Raw genomic sequence first — 17,864 nt, 5'->3', positions numbered from 1 at the left:
GGGTGAGAGGATTCACCAGAGACAGTGGGGAGCAGAGCAGGCAGATATACTGAAATACGGATTGAACTCAGGCCGTAGCAGTGATAGCTCTGAGATTTAACCCCTGGGCCACCAGGGAGGCCCCCCTGCACAGAGTTCTGAGTTTTAGAGGCACTTGTGTGTATAAAATGCCTGGGGGAGACCAGCTGGCCAACCCCAGTGGGCACGGAGTGCCGCGGCCGCTGCTCGGGCCTCTGGTCTAACCGTCTCCTCTCTGTCTTGCCCAGAAGCAGCTGACACAGGACAGCGATGCCGATGAGGTGGAGATCGCCATCGACAACACGGCCTTCATGGATGAGTTCTTCTCCGAGGTAGGCGACCTTTCTGTGTGGCTTTTTCTGAATGTCCACAGGGAAGCACAGCATCTTCATGATTAGAAAGAGCCTCAGGCTGCTCACGGGTGGCCCTGTGCTGAGGAGGGATGCTCGGGCCCAGAAGTGGAAGGGAGAGTCTCCTTTTAATTCTTATTTGGGAGGATTTGGATTTTCGATCTTATGAAGAAAGGTACGAGTAGAAGGTCAATTACAGGTGCTAAGAGACACACTCTCAGAGTGCTGGGCTGCAGGACTGTACTTTAATAACAACCTCTGGTGCATAAATTATGTGATTTACTTATTTGTTGGCATAGAAGAACTGGGGTGTAGGCCAGAGGTGTGAGGATTCACTGGGGGCAGAGTGGGGAGCAGTACAGGTGGATCTACTGAAATACACTGCTGAGGGGAGAGCGGGCGAGACAGGAGAGGTCTGCTGTGCCATGTGGGTCACTCCCTGGCTGGGGATCAAACTCAGGTCTTTGTGGTGACAGTGCTAAGACTTAACCCCTAGGCCACCAGGGAGGCTCAAATGATGTGATTTAAATACAGAGTCAAGGATGGGGTCCCAGCCAGACAGTAAAAACCACCTGTCTTCAGGCATGTGATTCAGATGGATCAGGTTTGTTCTTGCCAAAGGCAAGTCTCTTTGACTTCATTCTGATAGCTGAGACACCGAGAAACCACCAGCTTCTTTTCTTTTCTTTTTTGAAGTTTAATGGCCCAGGATGGGCGTTCCAGCCTACAGGTTCAAGTAGCTCTCTGATCTTGAAGCTGGGAAGGTGTTGCCCCTGGTGAGGGGGAGGCTGAAGCCTGAGGGAGGCAAGTGTCAGGGGAGATCTCAGGCTTGGAGCCAGGTCACCCTGGGTTCGGGTCTCAGCCCAGCTCCTGATTGCCTCTGTGATTGCTGCTGCTCCTGTGATTGCCTCTTAACCACGTGGTTCTCTTGCCTGTGCCTGGGGGTGGATGCGCCCATGTGAGGATGGCCTGGGACAATGTTTCTGACACATGCAGTGTGACGTGTGTGTTCAGGGACTGGTGCTTGAAAAAAGAAAACAAACCACAAAAGTTTACTGTCACTGGGGACAAGAGGCATCGTGTTCCCTTTGCAGGAAGGGTGGGGGCAGGAGGAGTGGGGGTGGCGGGAGGCAGGGCATGGGGGTGCAGAAATCGCCTGTAGGCGGGGGGTACACGGAGTGGACGGGCCTGGATAGCACCTGCCCCTTTACCTGTGGGTGTAACAAGTGTGCTCAGGAGTGAACGTGAGCATTGCTGGCCCCACTGGGGAGTTTATGGACCGTGCAGCAGATCCCGCCCTCCTTGTGGGAGGCGCCCTCCTTTCTGTGGAGATCAAAGGCCACCTGAGTCTTGTGAGTCCAGCATTGTTCCAGGCGGGTCTCGGGAGGAAACTGTCTTTCTGTTCTGTGGTGGGGCGGACGCCAGGGCCACCCTGAGTTTGGGCCTCTGATCTTGCCTTGGAGAACCAGACGCATGAAAGAATTTCTTGCCTCCTGGAGGGGACAGTGCTGACTCGGAGGGACAGATACCGGGTGGTTTCACTCGTGTGGACTGCAGAGAACCAAACAAGGGAACAGACAAGGCCAAACCCAAACAAACCCTAGAAAGCTGACTGTGGGATCCTGGCTGTCAGAGGAGGAGGCGTTTGGGCCGGCTGGGCGCAGGAGCCCCAGTGGACTGGTGGTGGAGAGTGGGTGCTTTGGTGATGGTAACATGCATCTGAAGAAGTGTGAACTGACACCCCTAAATCATGCACAGGGTTGTAAACCACTTAGAAAAAATGAATTTGGACTACATTGAGGAAATAAAAACAGAGAACTTTCTCTCTATAAGAAGGACTCTTCCCTAATAACTGTGCTCTCCCTCTACTCCCTAAGCGGCGAGGGAGCCCTGAGAGGCAGTGACACCCCTCCCATCCCACCCCCGCCTGCAGGCTGGGGAGATGTGGGCTTTGACATGGGCAAGACCATCTGATCTCATCCTCAGACATTTTTTTAAATAAAGATTTATTTATTTATGCATACAAGAGCTGGGGTACAAGCCAGAGGTGGGGGTGTGTGAGAGGATTCACCAGAGACAGAGTGGGGAGCAGAACAGGCAGACTGACTGAAATACACTGCTGAGGGGAGCAGCGGGGAGACAGGAGAGGCCTGCCCCTCCATGTGGGTAGCTCCTTGCCTGGGAATTGAACTTGTGCCGCTGTGGCTGGTGATAGCTGCATAGTGCTGTGACTTTAACCCATGAGCCATCAGGGAGGCCCACATCTTCAGGCATTTAACAGCAATTGACCTTGGTCAGGTAACTTAACCCTTGGGGCTTTAATTCCTGGTCTGGAAGTCAGGGATGCAGGCGCTTACCTTTCAAGGCTTCCGTGAGGATCGAAGACCATGGGTCTGGAAAGTATTACCTAACCTGTCATGCTCCCGATGGTCATGCTCCGGATGGTCATGGGTATTTTTGGAGACTCAGCAAGACCTTGAGGGCTACTGCTTTCCTTATTACTTGTTAAGTGCTTTCTGTCATATGTAGGGTGGCGAAGGGGTGGGGGTACAAAGAACTCTATCTTTGAGATTAGTTTCCCACCCTTCACTGACTGTGATCTTGGGCCCATCCCTGGACGTCTCCATGTCTCAGTGGGTTGATCTGTGAAATGGAGAAAAACATCCACTTCACAGGTTGGTTGGGGCTGAAGGAGCGAAGGTGCAGGAGGCCCTCAGTGGGCCCCTGTGGATGTCTCTTCCCCTCTTGCTTGTCAGGTGGGGCAGAGAGGCTGAGTGCTGGAGGGACAGGAGCAAGGGGGCACGTGGGTCATGGAAAGAGGCCACACACTCTGCACCCACACATCCTGGTCTAACCTCAGCTCTGCCCGTGCCCAGTGGTGAAAGTGGAAAAGTCGGGTAACACTCTGAACTCCAGTTTCCTCCAGGATAGGAGCAACAAGGTCACCTGCTGGTGGGGTGAGTATAAGAAGAGAAAATCCCTGCTGAGCCCAGCCCGCCCTCTGACATGGAGGGAGTGTGTCCAGTCACCCTTGGTTCTCTCCACTCTGCTGCACGGTATATTTGCGGATAACTACACTGTGCAGTTTCTTGTATAGGATGTGGCCTGGAAATAGCCTTGAAAGTGGGGTAAGGTCTATCCCGGAGGATGGGGACCCGGGGCATGAGAGGCCTCTGTGTGGGCGTGCAGTGGAGTGGCTGTCTCAGGAAAGCTCTCGAGATAAGTCTTGCTGCCTGGAGTGGTTCCGGCAGGCAGGTCACCAGGGGTACTGGCTGAGACAGCATGGATCGCTGACAGGCAGAGAGGCGTCTGCCAGGTGCAGGAGAAGTCACTGGACCAGGGCGTTTTCAAGTTGTGCTTGTGCCTTAAAACTCAGCAGTGACATTGTCAGCTGCTCTGTCGTGACGGGAAAAAAAATGGACCCTTGGGTTTCCAGGCCGCCGTGACGGATTAAGCCAGGGCCCAGTAAGTGATAAACTGCAGATTTTTGTCCAATTCCCATTTTCTTGGCTCTGTTTGCTCAGTTGTTGGGGAAGAGCAAGGTTCAGAGACAACAGAATCTACCCGAGAAGGCTGACTCCCAGGGGCGCGTTGTTCTGGATTCATCATCCCTTTATCAAAAGGTGATGGGGTGCTCACCATCTGGCAGCTGGCGTGTCAGTGCTGGGGGTCCCAGACTCCCCGTGTGCCACCACCTGCATTGGCACCTCATCAGTAAGAAACAGGCTGCTTTTCAGGTCCTTTTTTCAGGGAGGAAAAGTCAGTCCTCCAAGCTGACTCCCTCTGTGGTCAGGCAGTTGCGGCCACTTAGCTGCAGGGACCCCGGGCCAGTGGGTGCTTAGCAAGGGGATGGGACATCAGATTCATCCTCTGCCCCTAGAAGATCTGAGTTCATAGGAAGAAAGTATAGGGGTAAGGGGTGCCTCTGGGGGGACCAGTCACAGGCTTATCCTGGATGGTGGTGTGATCAGGTATGTTTGAGAGATGCTCACTCCTTTTTCCTCCCACGGAAATTTCAAATGTGCATTATGGGACTCCAGGGAGTCCCATAGAAAGGAGCTGCCTGACTCGGCTGTCTCAGCTTCTGTATTTTGCAGCCCTTTCTGACCTCTGACTTCTATTAATAAGGATCAATGTCTGCGTTTGGGAGAAAGTAATTTTCATAAAGTTTTCTTTTGGGGAATGTGCTTAAGAACTGCTCTGCAGCGGCATGTGAAGAAGCATGCTCGCTTCCTGGCGTCACCTGTACTCGGTCGTTCATTCAGACACCTCTGCTGAGAGGCGCTGCGTGTGCCCCAGCCCTTGAGACTTGAGTCCAGCGGGCGCCAGGTAGAGAGTGTGGAGGCATGCCTGGGCGGGTGGGTTGAAGCCTGTTCAGAGGCTGCAGGTGAGCAGCCTGAAATCTTAGAGATTCACTAGGTAGCTTTGACCTTGGTTAAAACCAAGAATTTCAAAGTGAATGTGCCTTGGAATTCTAGGCGTTGAGTTGCATCAAGCAGGTTTAAATACTCCCTAGTTCTCTGGTGAAGGAAGACGTTTGTGCGAGCTGGCAAGTTCTGCCTTTGCGGGCTCTTTTCATAGCAGGAGGACGCCCTTGCCAGTCACTTGCCCGTGTGCTCTTGGCTGTCCTCACCCTTCCCGCGCTCTGTGTTGGAGGCACCCTGCATCCTTCAGGCTCCTGTGCCAGCTGGCTGTGGGTATGTTTGACCTTGGGGAGGCAGCAGACTTGATGGGGGGAGACACTGTGGGTTTCTTTTACCCCAGACAAGTCTACTCCTCAACTTTCTCTTGGCAGACCTGCTCCTAGAGCTCGTTCTGCTGGTTACTCCCAGCGCCTGGCTCCCGAGTCTATGGCCTTGGCCCCTGCCTCTCCTGGCTGTCCCTCCAACCTGCTGCTCTTCCTTTCCTGAGTGCTTCACCAGCCTCATTTGGCTTCTCGGTCCTTCCAGCTCTGTGTAAAGAATTCCCTCCATTACGCATGACTTTGGTTAAAGTTACCAGGTAGGTTTCTGTTTTCCTGACTAAATTTTGCACGCTGCATCCCCCTTCCATGGATTTGAGATTGTTGTCTCAGAACTATGCTTTCACTGGTCAGGATAGCTCTGGAATCATCTGTTTTGATTTCTAAAAGGAGAGTTGAAGCCCTGGTCCCCATCTTGATAAAACCCTTGAGGGACTTGGCTTCTGTTGATTGGTTGACAGGGACGGCTCTGTTCCTTCTCATCGATGTTTGTCCAAAGCAAAGAAGCAAACATACTGAAGGCGACTTGCTGAACCCCTTTAATGATTATGCTGTTTTTGGGGAAAAGCAAAGGTGTGTCTATGGTGTGGACACACCTAATACTTAAAAGGAGGGGGGCACATAATGCGTTTTCAGTAACTAGAGATGCAGGAATTACTGCCTCACTAGAGGCACGTTGTTGGGGGACACAGAGACTTTTTATGTGGAATCAACGGGTCCTCCGGCACGATACCTGCCTGTTACCCAAGTAGTACTTTCTCTGTTTATCATTGTGTGGTTAGATTCCTCTTGCTATTTAAGTTCAGAGGGAAGAAGCCATCCGTGCCTTGAAAATAGCTCCCTCCTTTTAGTTAGATCCCGGTGAGTCACAGAATATGGTAGTTACCTTGGTTCCATGAGGCAGGCACCCTCTGATGCCCCGGCCCTCGCCCTGGGCACTTGGTGGCTCTGACAGCATGGCAGAGGGTCGGTGGCCGCAAGACTCCACGAGCTGGGCTCGTCCCTGGCTTATCTTGCCTGGCTGCACACCTGGCTCGACGTCCCCTGGCAGTGGTTGCTGACTGGGTTTGCGCTTGCCGTCATCTCCAAATTACCTATCCTTGTGTCAAGCACCGGACATGTATTTATTCTCTCATTTAATCCCCATAAAAACCTCATAGTTTTTATGATAATCCTCATTTCACAGATGAGAGACGGGGCACAGGGGGAGTACGTGACTTGTTCACGGTCATAAAATGGCTGAGAGGTGGAGCCAAAACTTGGACCTGTCTGTCTGATTCTAACTTATTAAACGACACCACCCCCATTGCCACCTTATCGACAAAGCATTTAAAAAACACCTTTAAAAAGGTGATACCCAGTAAGGTGTTGAGGACTATTTGCTGCACACTTAGCTTGGCGGTTCAAAAAACCTTTCAGACTTTCCCTCCATAGTAAGTTTTCTTGAGGGCTCCTGGTCTAAAAAAGCTGTCTATTGGGAGCTTTGGTTAGAGTATCAGCGTCAAGGCCTGCGATTTCGGTAAAAGGCACCTGCATCCACCTCACAAGGACAGTGCGTCAAGTGGCATGTGTACCTGTGGCAGGTTGAAGGTGCAGGGACTCGGGAGAGAAGACAGGAGCCTCCTGAGGCCGTTCTCAGCCTTTCCCAGCTCCAGGAGACAAGGTTTGGAGTCTCGCAGTTGCCTCGACTTTGCCTTTTTGCAAAATGGCCTGGAGTGAGTTCTTGGGCCATAAGCCTTCGTGTCTTCATGTATAAAGAGGATGGAGGGACGCTGGCTCTGCAGACGTGCTGTGAAGGGCCCCGTTTCTGATCCCGGGGTCAGTAAATCAGTCCTCGTTCTTTATGATCATGCAGGATAATATCATTAGACTTAAAACAACCCCAAACACACACGCAAATAGCCCTTGAGTGTTTAGATTTTCTTTTCGGTCCCCTCCTCCCCCCGCCATGATTCTTTGGTTATCTGGCAAATGCACAAAAGGAAATTGCATGTAGCTGCCCATAAATACCCAGAAAGTCACCGCTGGGAAAACCAGCTCTTCCAAGAAGTCACGAAGACACAATGTTCAAAATGGCGGAAAGGCCTGTGACCGGCCAGCAGCCCATGCAGCCACTCAGCTGCCCACCCAGCTGCCCACCCAGCTGCCCACCGAGCGGCCCACCCAGCGGCCCACCCAGAGGCCCAGCTTCAGTCCAGGGGAGGAGTGTGGACTGTCTTCAGAGGGGCCGTTCCTAGTCTCTTCCTTTCTCCTCCACTGTTTCTCTGTTTCTTTCTCTTCATCATTTTCTCCCTTTATTTCTGCTCTAGGTTTGTTTCCTCCCTCTTATTTCTCCCCCTTTTCCCCCCCATCCCACGCACTCTTTTCTGTCCTCACTGTGGAGCGGGGTGGCATCAAAGGATTGGCCTGAGAAGTTCTGTTGGCCCTTCCCTGTCCTTATTCTGCACAGCTTTTCCTGGCCCTGCTGGCGCTGGCTTGCTCCCTCCCCTCTAGGTGGCGAACGTGTCCCCCGCAGGGAGCAGTGAGCTTGGCTTCTCCTGACCTCCCTGAGATTCCTTCCTCTGAGGACCTCAAAGATGCTCCTCACACTGGATCCCTGATGTGGGCAGCGGCCAGCAGGGGGTGCTGCCAACCTTGACCCTCCGCCTTGGCTGTGTTCCTCCTCTGGGATGACAGAGGCTGTTGTTTTTCTGATTCTAGATTGAGGAAACCCGGCTGAACATTGACAAGATCTCCGAGCATGTGGAGGGGGCCAAGAAACTCTACAGTATCATTCTGTCTGCACCCATTCCAGAGCCAAGTGAGTGCTCCCTGGGGCGGGCTCACCCCGTGACGAGCCGGGACCTTTGGTCTGAGCCAGCCTCCTTTTTTGTCTCCTGTCAGCCGGGGGAGGGTGTGGGTGTTGGCATAAATCACACTGACATGCCACGTCATGCCGTCTCCTCTGCTCCTCGCCTCGCCTCTCTCCCGCGAGTCCCCCCACTGAAATGCTTTTCCCAGTCCCCCTTTTCACATCCTACCAGATCAAGCCCATTTGTCACCCACTGAGTGTTGTCAAATGGCCCATCAGTCCCTCCCACCCCTGGATTCCTGCTGTTCACCCATACTCCCCCCCCCACCCCCGCCCCGCTGTTTCCCATCTTTAGGGTTTGGTCCAGAGCTGCGCTTCAGGTACTTCTTTAAGGACAGAGAACAAACTTCACACCGTCACTTCACTCTTTAAAATTGTCAGTGGCTCACTGTTTCCTAAAGATGGAAGGCGAAGTGCTTTAGCGGAGCACGTGGGAGCCCTCCCGGCCATCAGCTTACGTGCCCTCCTCGCTTTGCTCCTGACATGCTCCCCCATGTCACCCACACGGTAGCCAGACTAAACTTTGTGCCCCAAATGCTTGTGGTCCCCTCATTTCGCGCGTGGTATTATTCACTCTTAGTATCCTGTTCTACCTGGTTAACTCTTGGTCCTTGCTGGAGAATCTGCCTGCACCCTCTGTCTTTAGATGCCTTCCAGGCCCCTTTGGTGGTGCCTGGTTTCTACCCCTCGGCTGTGACCTTGACCAGATTGCACACCATATTGTACATGCATATCCTACCACTGAATTTTTTTACTTTTTCAACCACTGGACACTGAGCACCTCAAAGGCAGGGCCTGTATCTTCTTTTGATGCTTTCATTTCTACCTCAGTTCTAGCTTGTCGTAGGTGCTGAGGGATGGGCGTGGAACCGTAGTCATAGCTCGTACACCTAGGGCTGCACCGGGCACATAGTAGGTATGTCGTAAATAGTTTGCTTCATTCTAAGTAGATGAGCCTTGGTTGAGATCTCTTTTCCCTTGAGATCCTGTAAGATTCTCCCCTACCTTCTACGCTGATAGTGGATGATTGTTCCTTCTAAAAGCAAGGCTCTCTAAAGTTTTGGGCATTGGGAAGACTTGTTGGGAAGGCAGAGTGTGGGCTCCAAATCTGGGTGTTTTCATTTTGTAGGTCTGAGATGGGGCCCATGAAAATGTCTTATAACAATCAGTTCTCTGTGAGGCTTTCTGGGAAGCACCCCGAGATAAACGGGACTGTGTGGGACGGGTGTCTGGGAAGGCGCCACCCACGTCTGTGAGTTGTCGCATACAAAGCAACTAGCCTCTTCTTACTGACCCTGCCCACCTCTGTTTACCCAGGAACCAAGGATGACCTAGAGCAGCTCACGGCTGAGATCAAGAAAAGGGCCAACAACGTCCGGAACAAGCTGAAGAGTAAGAAGGGATGGGAGGACCTCCCAGCCCCCCAGCCCCTGACACAGGGTCCGGCTCTTCTGGACCAAGCTCAGCCTGGGGGAGTGGCACTCCTGCTCCATCTCTGGGAGTGACCTCTCACTGCCCCGCAGCCTTCACCCACCCTTGACTCAAAACTGCGGTTGAAGGAGTCCAGGGTGCAGTTGGGGAAGAGGGCGGGGGTGGGGGGGGGCTCATCTACTGTCAGCTGTTGAGTGGCTGTGGGACTGTTGTCTCAGTCCCTCGACTTTTCTCCACGTGTCCTGCTCCCCCTGCCTCCCTCTGGCCACTGATATACTGTTCCAGGGCAACCCTGCTATGAAATGGGTTGGCCTGACCTGCGCGCTTAAAAGGGATTTATCATGAGACTCAACTGCAGACAGACACACACAAAAAGGGTAATAAAGGGTTTATTTACAAAAAGGGGACATGAAGAAATGAGTAACTCAGAGAGAAAGAGAGAGAGAAATTGGAATGTGTCCTGCCAGTTCTGCTGAGCTGGAACCCCAATGGCATGCTGAGAACTGGCGAAAAGCCAGGAGCCCCCCAAGACCCACATCTCTGGTTTTATACCAAAGCTGGCTACCTAACCCCACTCTCGGGTCCCAGCAGCCCTCCCTTCGGGCGATGATGACATTATAGGATTTGTAATCCTTGGTTCTTGGATCTCTGATCTGGAGTGGGGGTGAAGTCCATGGAACCTATTTGTGGAATTTGTTCAGGACATCCTTTCCCCCAACAACACTGCAGGCCTGGAGGCAAGCCGTGTTGCGGCTCAGCCTGCAGACAGACCTGGGTGGGGTCAGACATGCCACTGTCTCACTGCCCCGCCTCCCTCAGTCTGGCATGTAGCTCGATGAAGCCCCTGTTGGGGTCATTTCCCCGGGGGTCTGGCGAGCTGCATGGTCCCTGGCTACAGTCTGTGTTCCTGCCCAGTGCATTTGGGGGGGTGCACGCAGTGACAGAGGGCAAAGACCACCTTGCTCAGCCCAGCTAGTCGTTTCTTCCCAAGAAACAGACTGCAATGCCTGTGCTTATGGGGGCGGAGATAGCAGCAACTTCCAGGAGCGATGCTGGTGTGCCTGGCACTGGTCAGGGCTGGTGTCTGCATGCTCCTCTGCTCTTCATGCGGTGGGGAGAGCGGGGACCCTGTGAGGTGTTACCCAAGTCACACAGCCAGAGTGGCAGGGCAGGGGTCTGAGCCAAAGTCTCCCGGTGCAGAGACTCATGGCCTTGCTGTGGGTGGCCAGCTCTGCTAAGGGACCTTCCAAGAAGACCTGGAGCCCAGAGAGGTGGCTCATGCATGCGCTGACCTCATGGGGTGGCACCTCTTGGCATCACTGGGCATGAGACACTGAGCGGGAGGTTTGCAGGGAACAGTGTTTCTCTTAGAGCAGAAGACGTGCTGCTTGAATAACCTTTCTGCTCGCCAGGCATGGAGAGGAACATTGAGGACGATGATGTCCGGTCGTCCGCCGACCTTCGCATTCGAAAGTCCCAGGTACGGCTTCCTTGGTCTAACCACCTGTTAGTCTAATCGTGTCTTTTCCAGCCTTTAGCTGGGGAGCTTTTCTCCCCCTCCTCCCCCACTTTACAATTCTTATTTGGAACTCAGAAGGATGGTAAAGGGAGCGAGTGTCCAGGGTGAGGCGGCAGGACTGTGGCAGGTCCAGCCCTTTCGGTCCCTCCCTCACACCCCCTCTGTGGGAGCACAGCTGAGGACTCGGTCTGCCTCCTTGTTTCCAGCTGAGGAGATGGCGATCTCCACTCATTAGTCGTCCGGTTTGGAGTTAGACACTGCTGGTCACCAAAGATTTGGTCCTTGTGCTTGAGGAGCTGGCAGAAGTGCAGGGCAGGGTCACTCTGCACAAGGCCAGGGGAGACATCAGGGCCTGTGCTCTCGGCATTGAAAGCTCCAGGAGGGCTCGGGGGTAGCCTTGAGTGTGCAAGAATGCCACCACCAAACCCTCGGGGTAGAGGCTCCCTTAGAGGCACGGGGTCAGTGTGTGTGTGTGTGTGTGTGTGTGTGTGTGTGTGCACGTGTGTGAATGTGTGCATACGCATGCGCATTGCATTACACAGCAGTGGTGGGGGGTGGCTGCAACTTTGGGCATGAGGGGCAGACATGAAGAGTTACATCTGTTTGTTGTGGGACAGAGGACCTTGAATTATTGGCAGAGAATGTGGTGCCCTATTCCAGAGGCTTCTGAGCACCAGTTGGGGGGCCCGAGCAGCAGCTTGGGTGCGTGCACAGTTTGCCCCAGGTTAGGGTGCATCCTGTTAGGGGGGCAGCTGCCTCCAGGTCAAACACCTTAGCCTTTGCAGACGGGACCAGGCGGGAGAGGTAGGAGGCAGGCGAGGTTCTAGTTGGGTTTTTGCAATGATTTAAAAAAAATTTTACTTTCTGGGAAGACTTTATTCTTGCTTCCATTTAGTAGAATTCGGTGAATCATGTGTCTGTGGTCACCAGCTTCCTTCTTCCCTGTTAATTACATCATAGTTTGTTTTCAGAAAGAACTTAAATCAAGCTGAACAGCTCTTGGCGCTCACACCGTATGCTCACACCACGAGGATGTGTTATTCAGGTCTCACGAAAGTGCATTGTCACAGAGTCATAAAAAATGATGTTTTGGAAGAGTATATTGACAAAGCAAGTGCCCATCATGCTATCCTTATGTGAGAAAAACATACATTTAAAAATCTTGTCAGAGGGCCTCCATGGTGGCGGTTGAGCACTGGGTTGCGAAGCCACCCGCAGCCTCTGCAGCACCAGTTTGATCCCTGGCCACCAGGTGAGGGTCCCACATGGTGCGCAGACTTCTCCTGCCGCCCGCTGCTTCCCCCAGCAGTGTACTTTGTCAGTCTGCCTGCTCTGCTCTCCCCTCTGGCTCTGGTGAATTCTCTCACCCTCCCGTGCTTCTGACTGTACCCAGTGCTTGTATAAATAAATAAATCTTTTTTAAAAAAAAATCTTGTCAGAACTCTTGTTTCATATATGGAGAACTTGCAGTGATTTTTAAAAAAGATTTATTTATTTATGCATACAAGAACTGGGGTGCAGGCCAGAGGTTCAGGGGGCAAGAGGATTCACCAGAGGGAGCAGAACAGGTGGAGCCACTCAAATACACTGCTGAGGGGAGCAGCGGGAGAGACAGGAGAGGTCTGCTGTGCCATGTGGGTTGCTCCCTGGCTGGGGATCGAACTCTTGCTGCAGTGGCTGAGGATAGCTTCATAGTGCTGCATTTTAACCCCTTGTACCACCAGGGAGGCTCAGAACTTGCAGTGACTTTTAATGGTAGTAGGTTTGTAAAAAGCAAATACTGGTGATTTTGCCAAGGAAAAGCCAGCAGGAGGAGGACCACCCTGGGAGGTGGACGAGGAATAAACATTTTCACGAGATTTGAACTTAGACACCGGGGATTTTAACTGGATGTGCCTGGTAGTAAATGCAAGAAAGGTTGGGGAGATGGGTTTGATGGTTTTGGCTCAGGACGCAAGGATCCCAGGCAGATCCTGGGTGTGGGAAGGGGCTCGGCAAGCTTTGCATAGCAGGGATTATCTCCCTGGCCTCAGGAAATTACCAGTGTGCAGGGCAGGTAAACGTGCTGAAAACCTGGTTTGGAAGGTCAACGGACCCTCTGGGTGGTGCCTGTTAGGAGATGAAGAAGTGGGTCCCACACCTGGTGTGAGACCCAGCCCGGCGGTGGAGGACCAGGCTGTGGGGCGCTGGCTCTCCGTGACCCGGCCCTCCCACCCTCACCACTGCCCGCCCTTCTGCACCTCGCCCTCCTGCAGCACTCCGTCCTCTCCCGCAAGTTTGTGGAGGTGATGACCAGATACAACGAGGCGCAGGTGGACTTCCGAGAACGCAGCAAGGGGCGCATCCAGAGGCAGCTGGAAATCAGTACGTGTCCGCCGCCTGGTGCCCATGCCAAGATGTGGGCTGGGAGAACAGGCACAGCCCTTGGGGGGCTGCCTCCTGTCCCCACCCGAGCCGTACCCAGGCAGGCCGAGTGTCTGCCGGCTGTGCTGGGCTGTGCAACGTCGTGCCGTGGGCCCACGTCTGTGCGCTAAAGGCCTGGGATTCAAAGTGAATGTCGCGATTTCAGGGAACTTTTAATACAACGTGCTTTGATGTTTGTCTCACACTCTGCTTTCGTTATAAAGCTGGCAAGAAAACAACAGATGAAGAGCTGGAGGAGATGCTGGAGAGCGGGAACCCCGCCATCTTCACTTCTGGGGTGAGGACCTTGGGCCCACAGGGCACAGCCCAGCGGCGGAGAAAGGGGGCCCTGGTGGGGGAGGTGGGCTGCGGGCTGCAGGGCTGGGAGTGGGAGGCTGCACAGTGGGGCTCAGTGCTGAGGGTCTGTTTGTGTCCCCCGCTGTAGATCATCGACTCTCAGATTTCCAGGCAAGCCCTGAGTGAGATCGAGGGCCGGCACAAGGACATCGTGCAGCTGGAGAGCAGCATCAAGGAGCTGCACGACATGTTCATGGACATCGCCATGCTGGTGGAGAGCCAGGTGACTGCAGCCCTGCGGCGCGCGGGTTCTCCCCAGAACGGCGAGCTGGTGTCCTCCTGAGGAGGGCAGCGCAGCAACCGGCATTGGCGTGGTGGTTAAGGAATTCCTGTTCTGGGAGAAGATGCACTTTTGCATGCTGACCATGCGGAAAAGCTCTTCCTTGCCCATCCTGTCTGCTACTTTGGCTTCCTTGGGAGCCTGCAATAGCTGTAGGGGGAGTCGCTGCTCTGACTGCCCGGCTCCCTCAGGCCTCAGGAGCTCGCTCTCGCATTATGTAAATTAGAAATAAGGGTTCTTTCTTTTTTTTTTCTTTTTTAAGATTTATTTATTTATTTTATACAACAACTAGGGCACAGGCCAGATGTGTGGGAGGGTAAGAGGATTCACCAGAGACAGAGCAGGGAACAGAACAGGCAGACTGAAGAAATACACTGCTGAGGGGAGCAGTGGGCAAGACAGGAGAGGTCTGCCACGCCATGTGGGACCCTCGCTGGCCGGCCAGGATCGAACCAGCGCTGCAGAGGCTGCGGACAGCTTCACAGCGCAGTGCTCAACCGCCTGCACCACCAGGGGAGGCCCGGAAATAAGGGTTCTTAATGCTAATGCCTTAAAACAGTCTCCTGAGATGAATGCTCGTACAGATGAGATTTTAGCAGAGGCTTAAAATTTTTTTTTCATTTTTGTTCTTCTCTGTTTACCCCCAAATTTTGGTACTTTTTGTTAAGAAACAACAACATGAACAAAATGAAAGTGAAGGTATAGCAAACTCATACACAGAAAGCCTTGCCCATGCACTTAGCTGCACAGCTTTTGTCCCTGGGTGTCCTCGTTCAGGGACCTCAGTGTCTGTCACCTGCAGTGGTTCCTTGGGGTGCAGTCAGCTGTGCCAGTGTCATGGGCTGTGTCCCTGTTACCATGAAGTTCCAGCTGCTCGGCCCCTAGAAAGGGCTGGAGACTTGCTTCCTGTGCAGAAGGGCCGCAAACCTTGCCGGAGCCCGGGCCCCGCCTGGCTGGCCCTGACGGCTCTGGGCGCAGCTGACTGTCCTCCACCCGCTGGTCTTTGTGGCTGTTCAAGCCCCCATCCCCACTCTTCCTTTTCTCCCCACTGCCTTGCCGAGGAACTGGCTTGAGGTCCACGTGGTGGTAAGTGCCTTCTGTTGGAACACTGCCGGAAAGCCGCGCGCCACCGTGGAGGGAGGGCTGGGTCTGGGAGGGGCCATAAGTGGACCTGAGTGCAACCACCAACCCCCCTGTCAGGAGTGGTAGCTATGAAAGTGCGGGGCCCTTATCAGGAGACCAGAGAGCTCAGGTAAACCCAGCGTCTGTCTCCTTAGAGGCCTGGGCCTCTCAGAGGAGCGACTGTCCCCAGCCTCAGAGACCCAAAGGTCACTCGCCAGGCTGGGCATCTGCCCTGGAGCAGTGGGAAAAAGCAGTTCAGAGGCGATGACCAAGACGGGGCTGGCATCCTGGTGCCACCTGAAGAACACAAACTTCTTTATCTTGGCTCCTCTTGTTCACGCTGAATTAAAAACAAAGCAAAACACCTGTCTGTGTGTGGCATCGAGACGGTGTGTTCTAGGTGTCTGGGTGGCGCCTGTCACAAGAAGCAAGTCCCTGAGTCTCTCATCCTCTCTTGAGGGACGACACCCCAGCCCTGGGAGCCAGGGGAGGGTGTGTGCAAGCGTGGGGGTGTCCTGCTCAGCAGGGCTTCCAGCTGCTCCCCGGGGCACCCATGATGATAGCCAGAGACGCCCCTTCCTTGCCCACCAGGACTGCCGGGCGTCTGGCCGGGGGTCACCAGCGTGTCTCCTTTGCAGGGGGAGATGTTAGATAACATAGAGCTGAACGTCATGCACACGGTGGACCATGTGGAGAAGGCGCGGGATGAGACCAAGAAAGCCGTGAAGTACCAGGGCCAGGCCCGGAAGGTGAGGCTCCCCTGCTGCCTGCAGAGAGGAGACTGTTCTGTTCTCTGCCTCTCGTGCTTTCTCTCTTCCCTCTCCCTGCATCTGTCTCTGCTGCCTCCACCTCTGGCTTCCGGGGAAAGGGAGCCATGATCGACCGTATCGAGAACAACATGGACCAGTCTGTGGGCTTCGTGGAGCGGGCGGTGGCAGACACCAAAAAGGCTGTCAAGTATCAGAGCGAAGCACGGCGGGTGAGCGCCTGCGTCTCAGCGGCTCCTGCTTCTCCCCGGTCGCCCCACCGTGTCCCTGCCTCGTCCAAAACCCCAAGTCCGCCTCTCCCGGACACGAGCTCCCTTCCTCCCAGATAGGCATGGATCTGGCTCCCGTGTTATGTACCCCAGAACCCACACTTGGGGGTGGCTCTGTAGGATGGGGCATTGCGGGTGTCGCCGTGAGCTGCCCCTGACTCACTCTTCGCTGTCTTCACTCGAGTTCTGAGACCCGATTCCTACTGCCCTTTTTTCTCTACCCGGAACCCCCTTTGTGCTGATCACGATGTAAACATCACCTCCTCTAGGGAGCAGGTACCGTTTCTGCTTTATGGATGAAACAGGGGCAGGTCAGGTTACGTAATTGGCTCCAGCCACCCGGGGAGCATAGGAGCAGACCCGCTCTGTGGTCATGCACATCCTGCCTCCCCCCAAACCCCAACCACACACACACACACCCCACCCACCCACCCCTTGGACTCCGGCTTCTCTCCCCATGCACGGTGGCAGCCAGCTCTTCTGCTTTGTCCACTGTCATTTCCCGACTCTTTCTCGGGCTCTGATGTTCTTGTTCTTCAGTTTTTTTTCTTCCAACTCTGTCTGTTTCTTGTGCAGGGATGGGGGACTGGGAAGTGATTTTACAGGATGAACCCAGGCTGGTCCACAGCGTCACTGAGTGGCTCTGACAGGTGGGAATGTGCTTTGGGAAAGAGATGGACAGAATTTTGAAATTAGGACTGTATCACAGTATCTTTACTCCTTCCTGAAAAGGGGAAGTCAGCCAATTTGTATCTTGGGCCATGGCAGCTGGCCGACCCCATGAGCTCGCCCTTGCCTGCCCCAGTTGCACAACCTCAGTGTGTGCTGATTGAAGCCCTTCATGCCAAGAACACTGCGAGAAATACAGCATCGCCTACAGAATGTCTTTATGTGGAAATGCACGCTGCTTGTGTGGATTGATAAAATTCTTTCTGTGTACAGGGCAGAAGGGTTGGTCTTAGATGAATGATGCTGGTTTTGGGTTGTTTGTAATAATATTTTTTGTTTGTTTCTCTTACTCCTCTCTCCAGAAATTGATAATCATCCTTGTGATAGTAGCTGTGTTGTTGGGCATTTTGGCCTTGGTTATTGGCCTTACCGTTGGGCGGTAATGAGGGTGGCCTGAGAGGCTGCGGCACTGAACTGTAAGTAAATGGAAGGTGCTCGGGGGCCGCTGGGTTGCTCCCCTGGACTCTGGGACTGCGCTTCCCCTCTGTGGCTGTCCTTGGACACATGAACCTTCTAAAGCCTCAAGGGACCTATGCAGTCTTTTGTCTCCTTAGCCACCTGTTCTGGGGGTGCTGGTCACACCACACGGGACTTGTCTCCCCGCTGGCTCTGCCCCTGCGCTCTGTTGTGGAGGCTGCTGCTCCCACCTCGTAGCACGCCCACTCCTCGCTCAGCACGCTTGCTTCTGAGTTGGGTGCACTCTGTGTCTTGCATCTGGGCTTTGTCCTCTGAATTCTAACTGGCTTTCTGGTCCTTTTCAATGGAGCTGAAGCTTTGACTTGGAATTTGAGTCTGTAGGGTTTTGTTAGTAGCTGGCTGGTTGGCTCTTGACTCACCTTCCAGCTCATGTTTTTGAGTGTTGAGTTGTGGGAGGCCACATACTAAACACCTTATATACCTTCCCCTATCCTACATCCATGGCCTTGGAGGAAAAGATGGCAGATTTGTCATGAGCCCCTTTCCATTCTTAACTCCAGGAATTCAGAATGTAAATGAATTTTTTTTTTTTAAACTGAGATTACTCAGT

At 53.6% G+C, this 17,864-nt stretch overlaps 1 protein-coding gene across 2 annotated transcripts in view; it reads left to right on the top strand.

The window, feature by feature from the left end:
* STX3 (syntaxin 3) overlaps positions 1 to 17,864 on the top strand; it is a gene marked incomplete at both ends in the record, with an annotated part of 43,497 nt that overhangs the window by 22,348 nt on the left and 3,285 nt on the right. Inside the window, 8 exons of one of the 2 annotated variants that reach the window (XM_084240953.1) lie at positions 267 to 350; positions 7,810 to 7,909; positions 9,278 to 9,352; positions 10,804 to 10,871; positions 13,166 to 13,274; positions 13,538 to 13,611; positions 13,759 to 13,893; positions 15,941 to 16,051. In XM_084240953.1, the coding sequence (XP_084097079.1) occupies positions 267 to 350; positions 7,810 to 7,909; positions 9,278 to 9,352; positions 10,804 to 10,871; positions 13,166 to 13,274; positions 13,538 to 13,611; positions 13,759 to 13,893; positions 15,941 to 16,051 (756 nt within the window). Of the gene's footprint in view, positions 1 to 266; positions 368 to 7,809; positions 7,910 to 9,239; positions 9,353 to 10,803; positions 10,872 to 13,165; positions 13,275 to 13,537; positions 13,612 to 13,758; positions 13,894 to 15,940; positions 16,052 to 17,864 lie in introns of both variants that reach the window. The other variant, XM_084240954.1, reaches the window with a different exon arrangement.

This window comes from Talpa europaea (genome assembly GCF_964194135.1).
Source record: "Talpa europaea genome assembly, chromosome: 1".
Classification (NCBI taxonomy): domain Eukaryota; kingdom Metazoa; phylum Chordata; class Mammalia; order Eulipotyphla; family Talpidae; genus Talpa; species Talpa europaea.
Note: the sequence above shows the minus strand (reverse complement) of the source record. Positions and strands in the feature narration are given on the sequence as shown.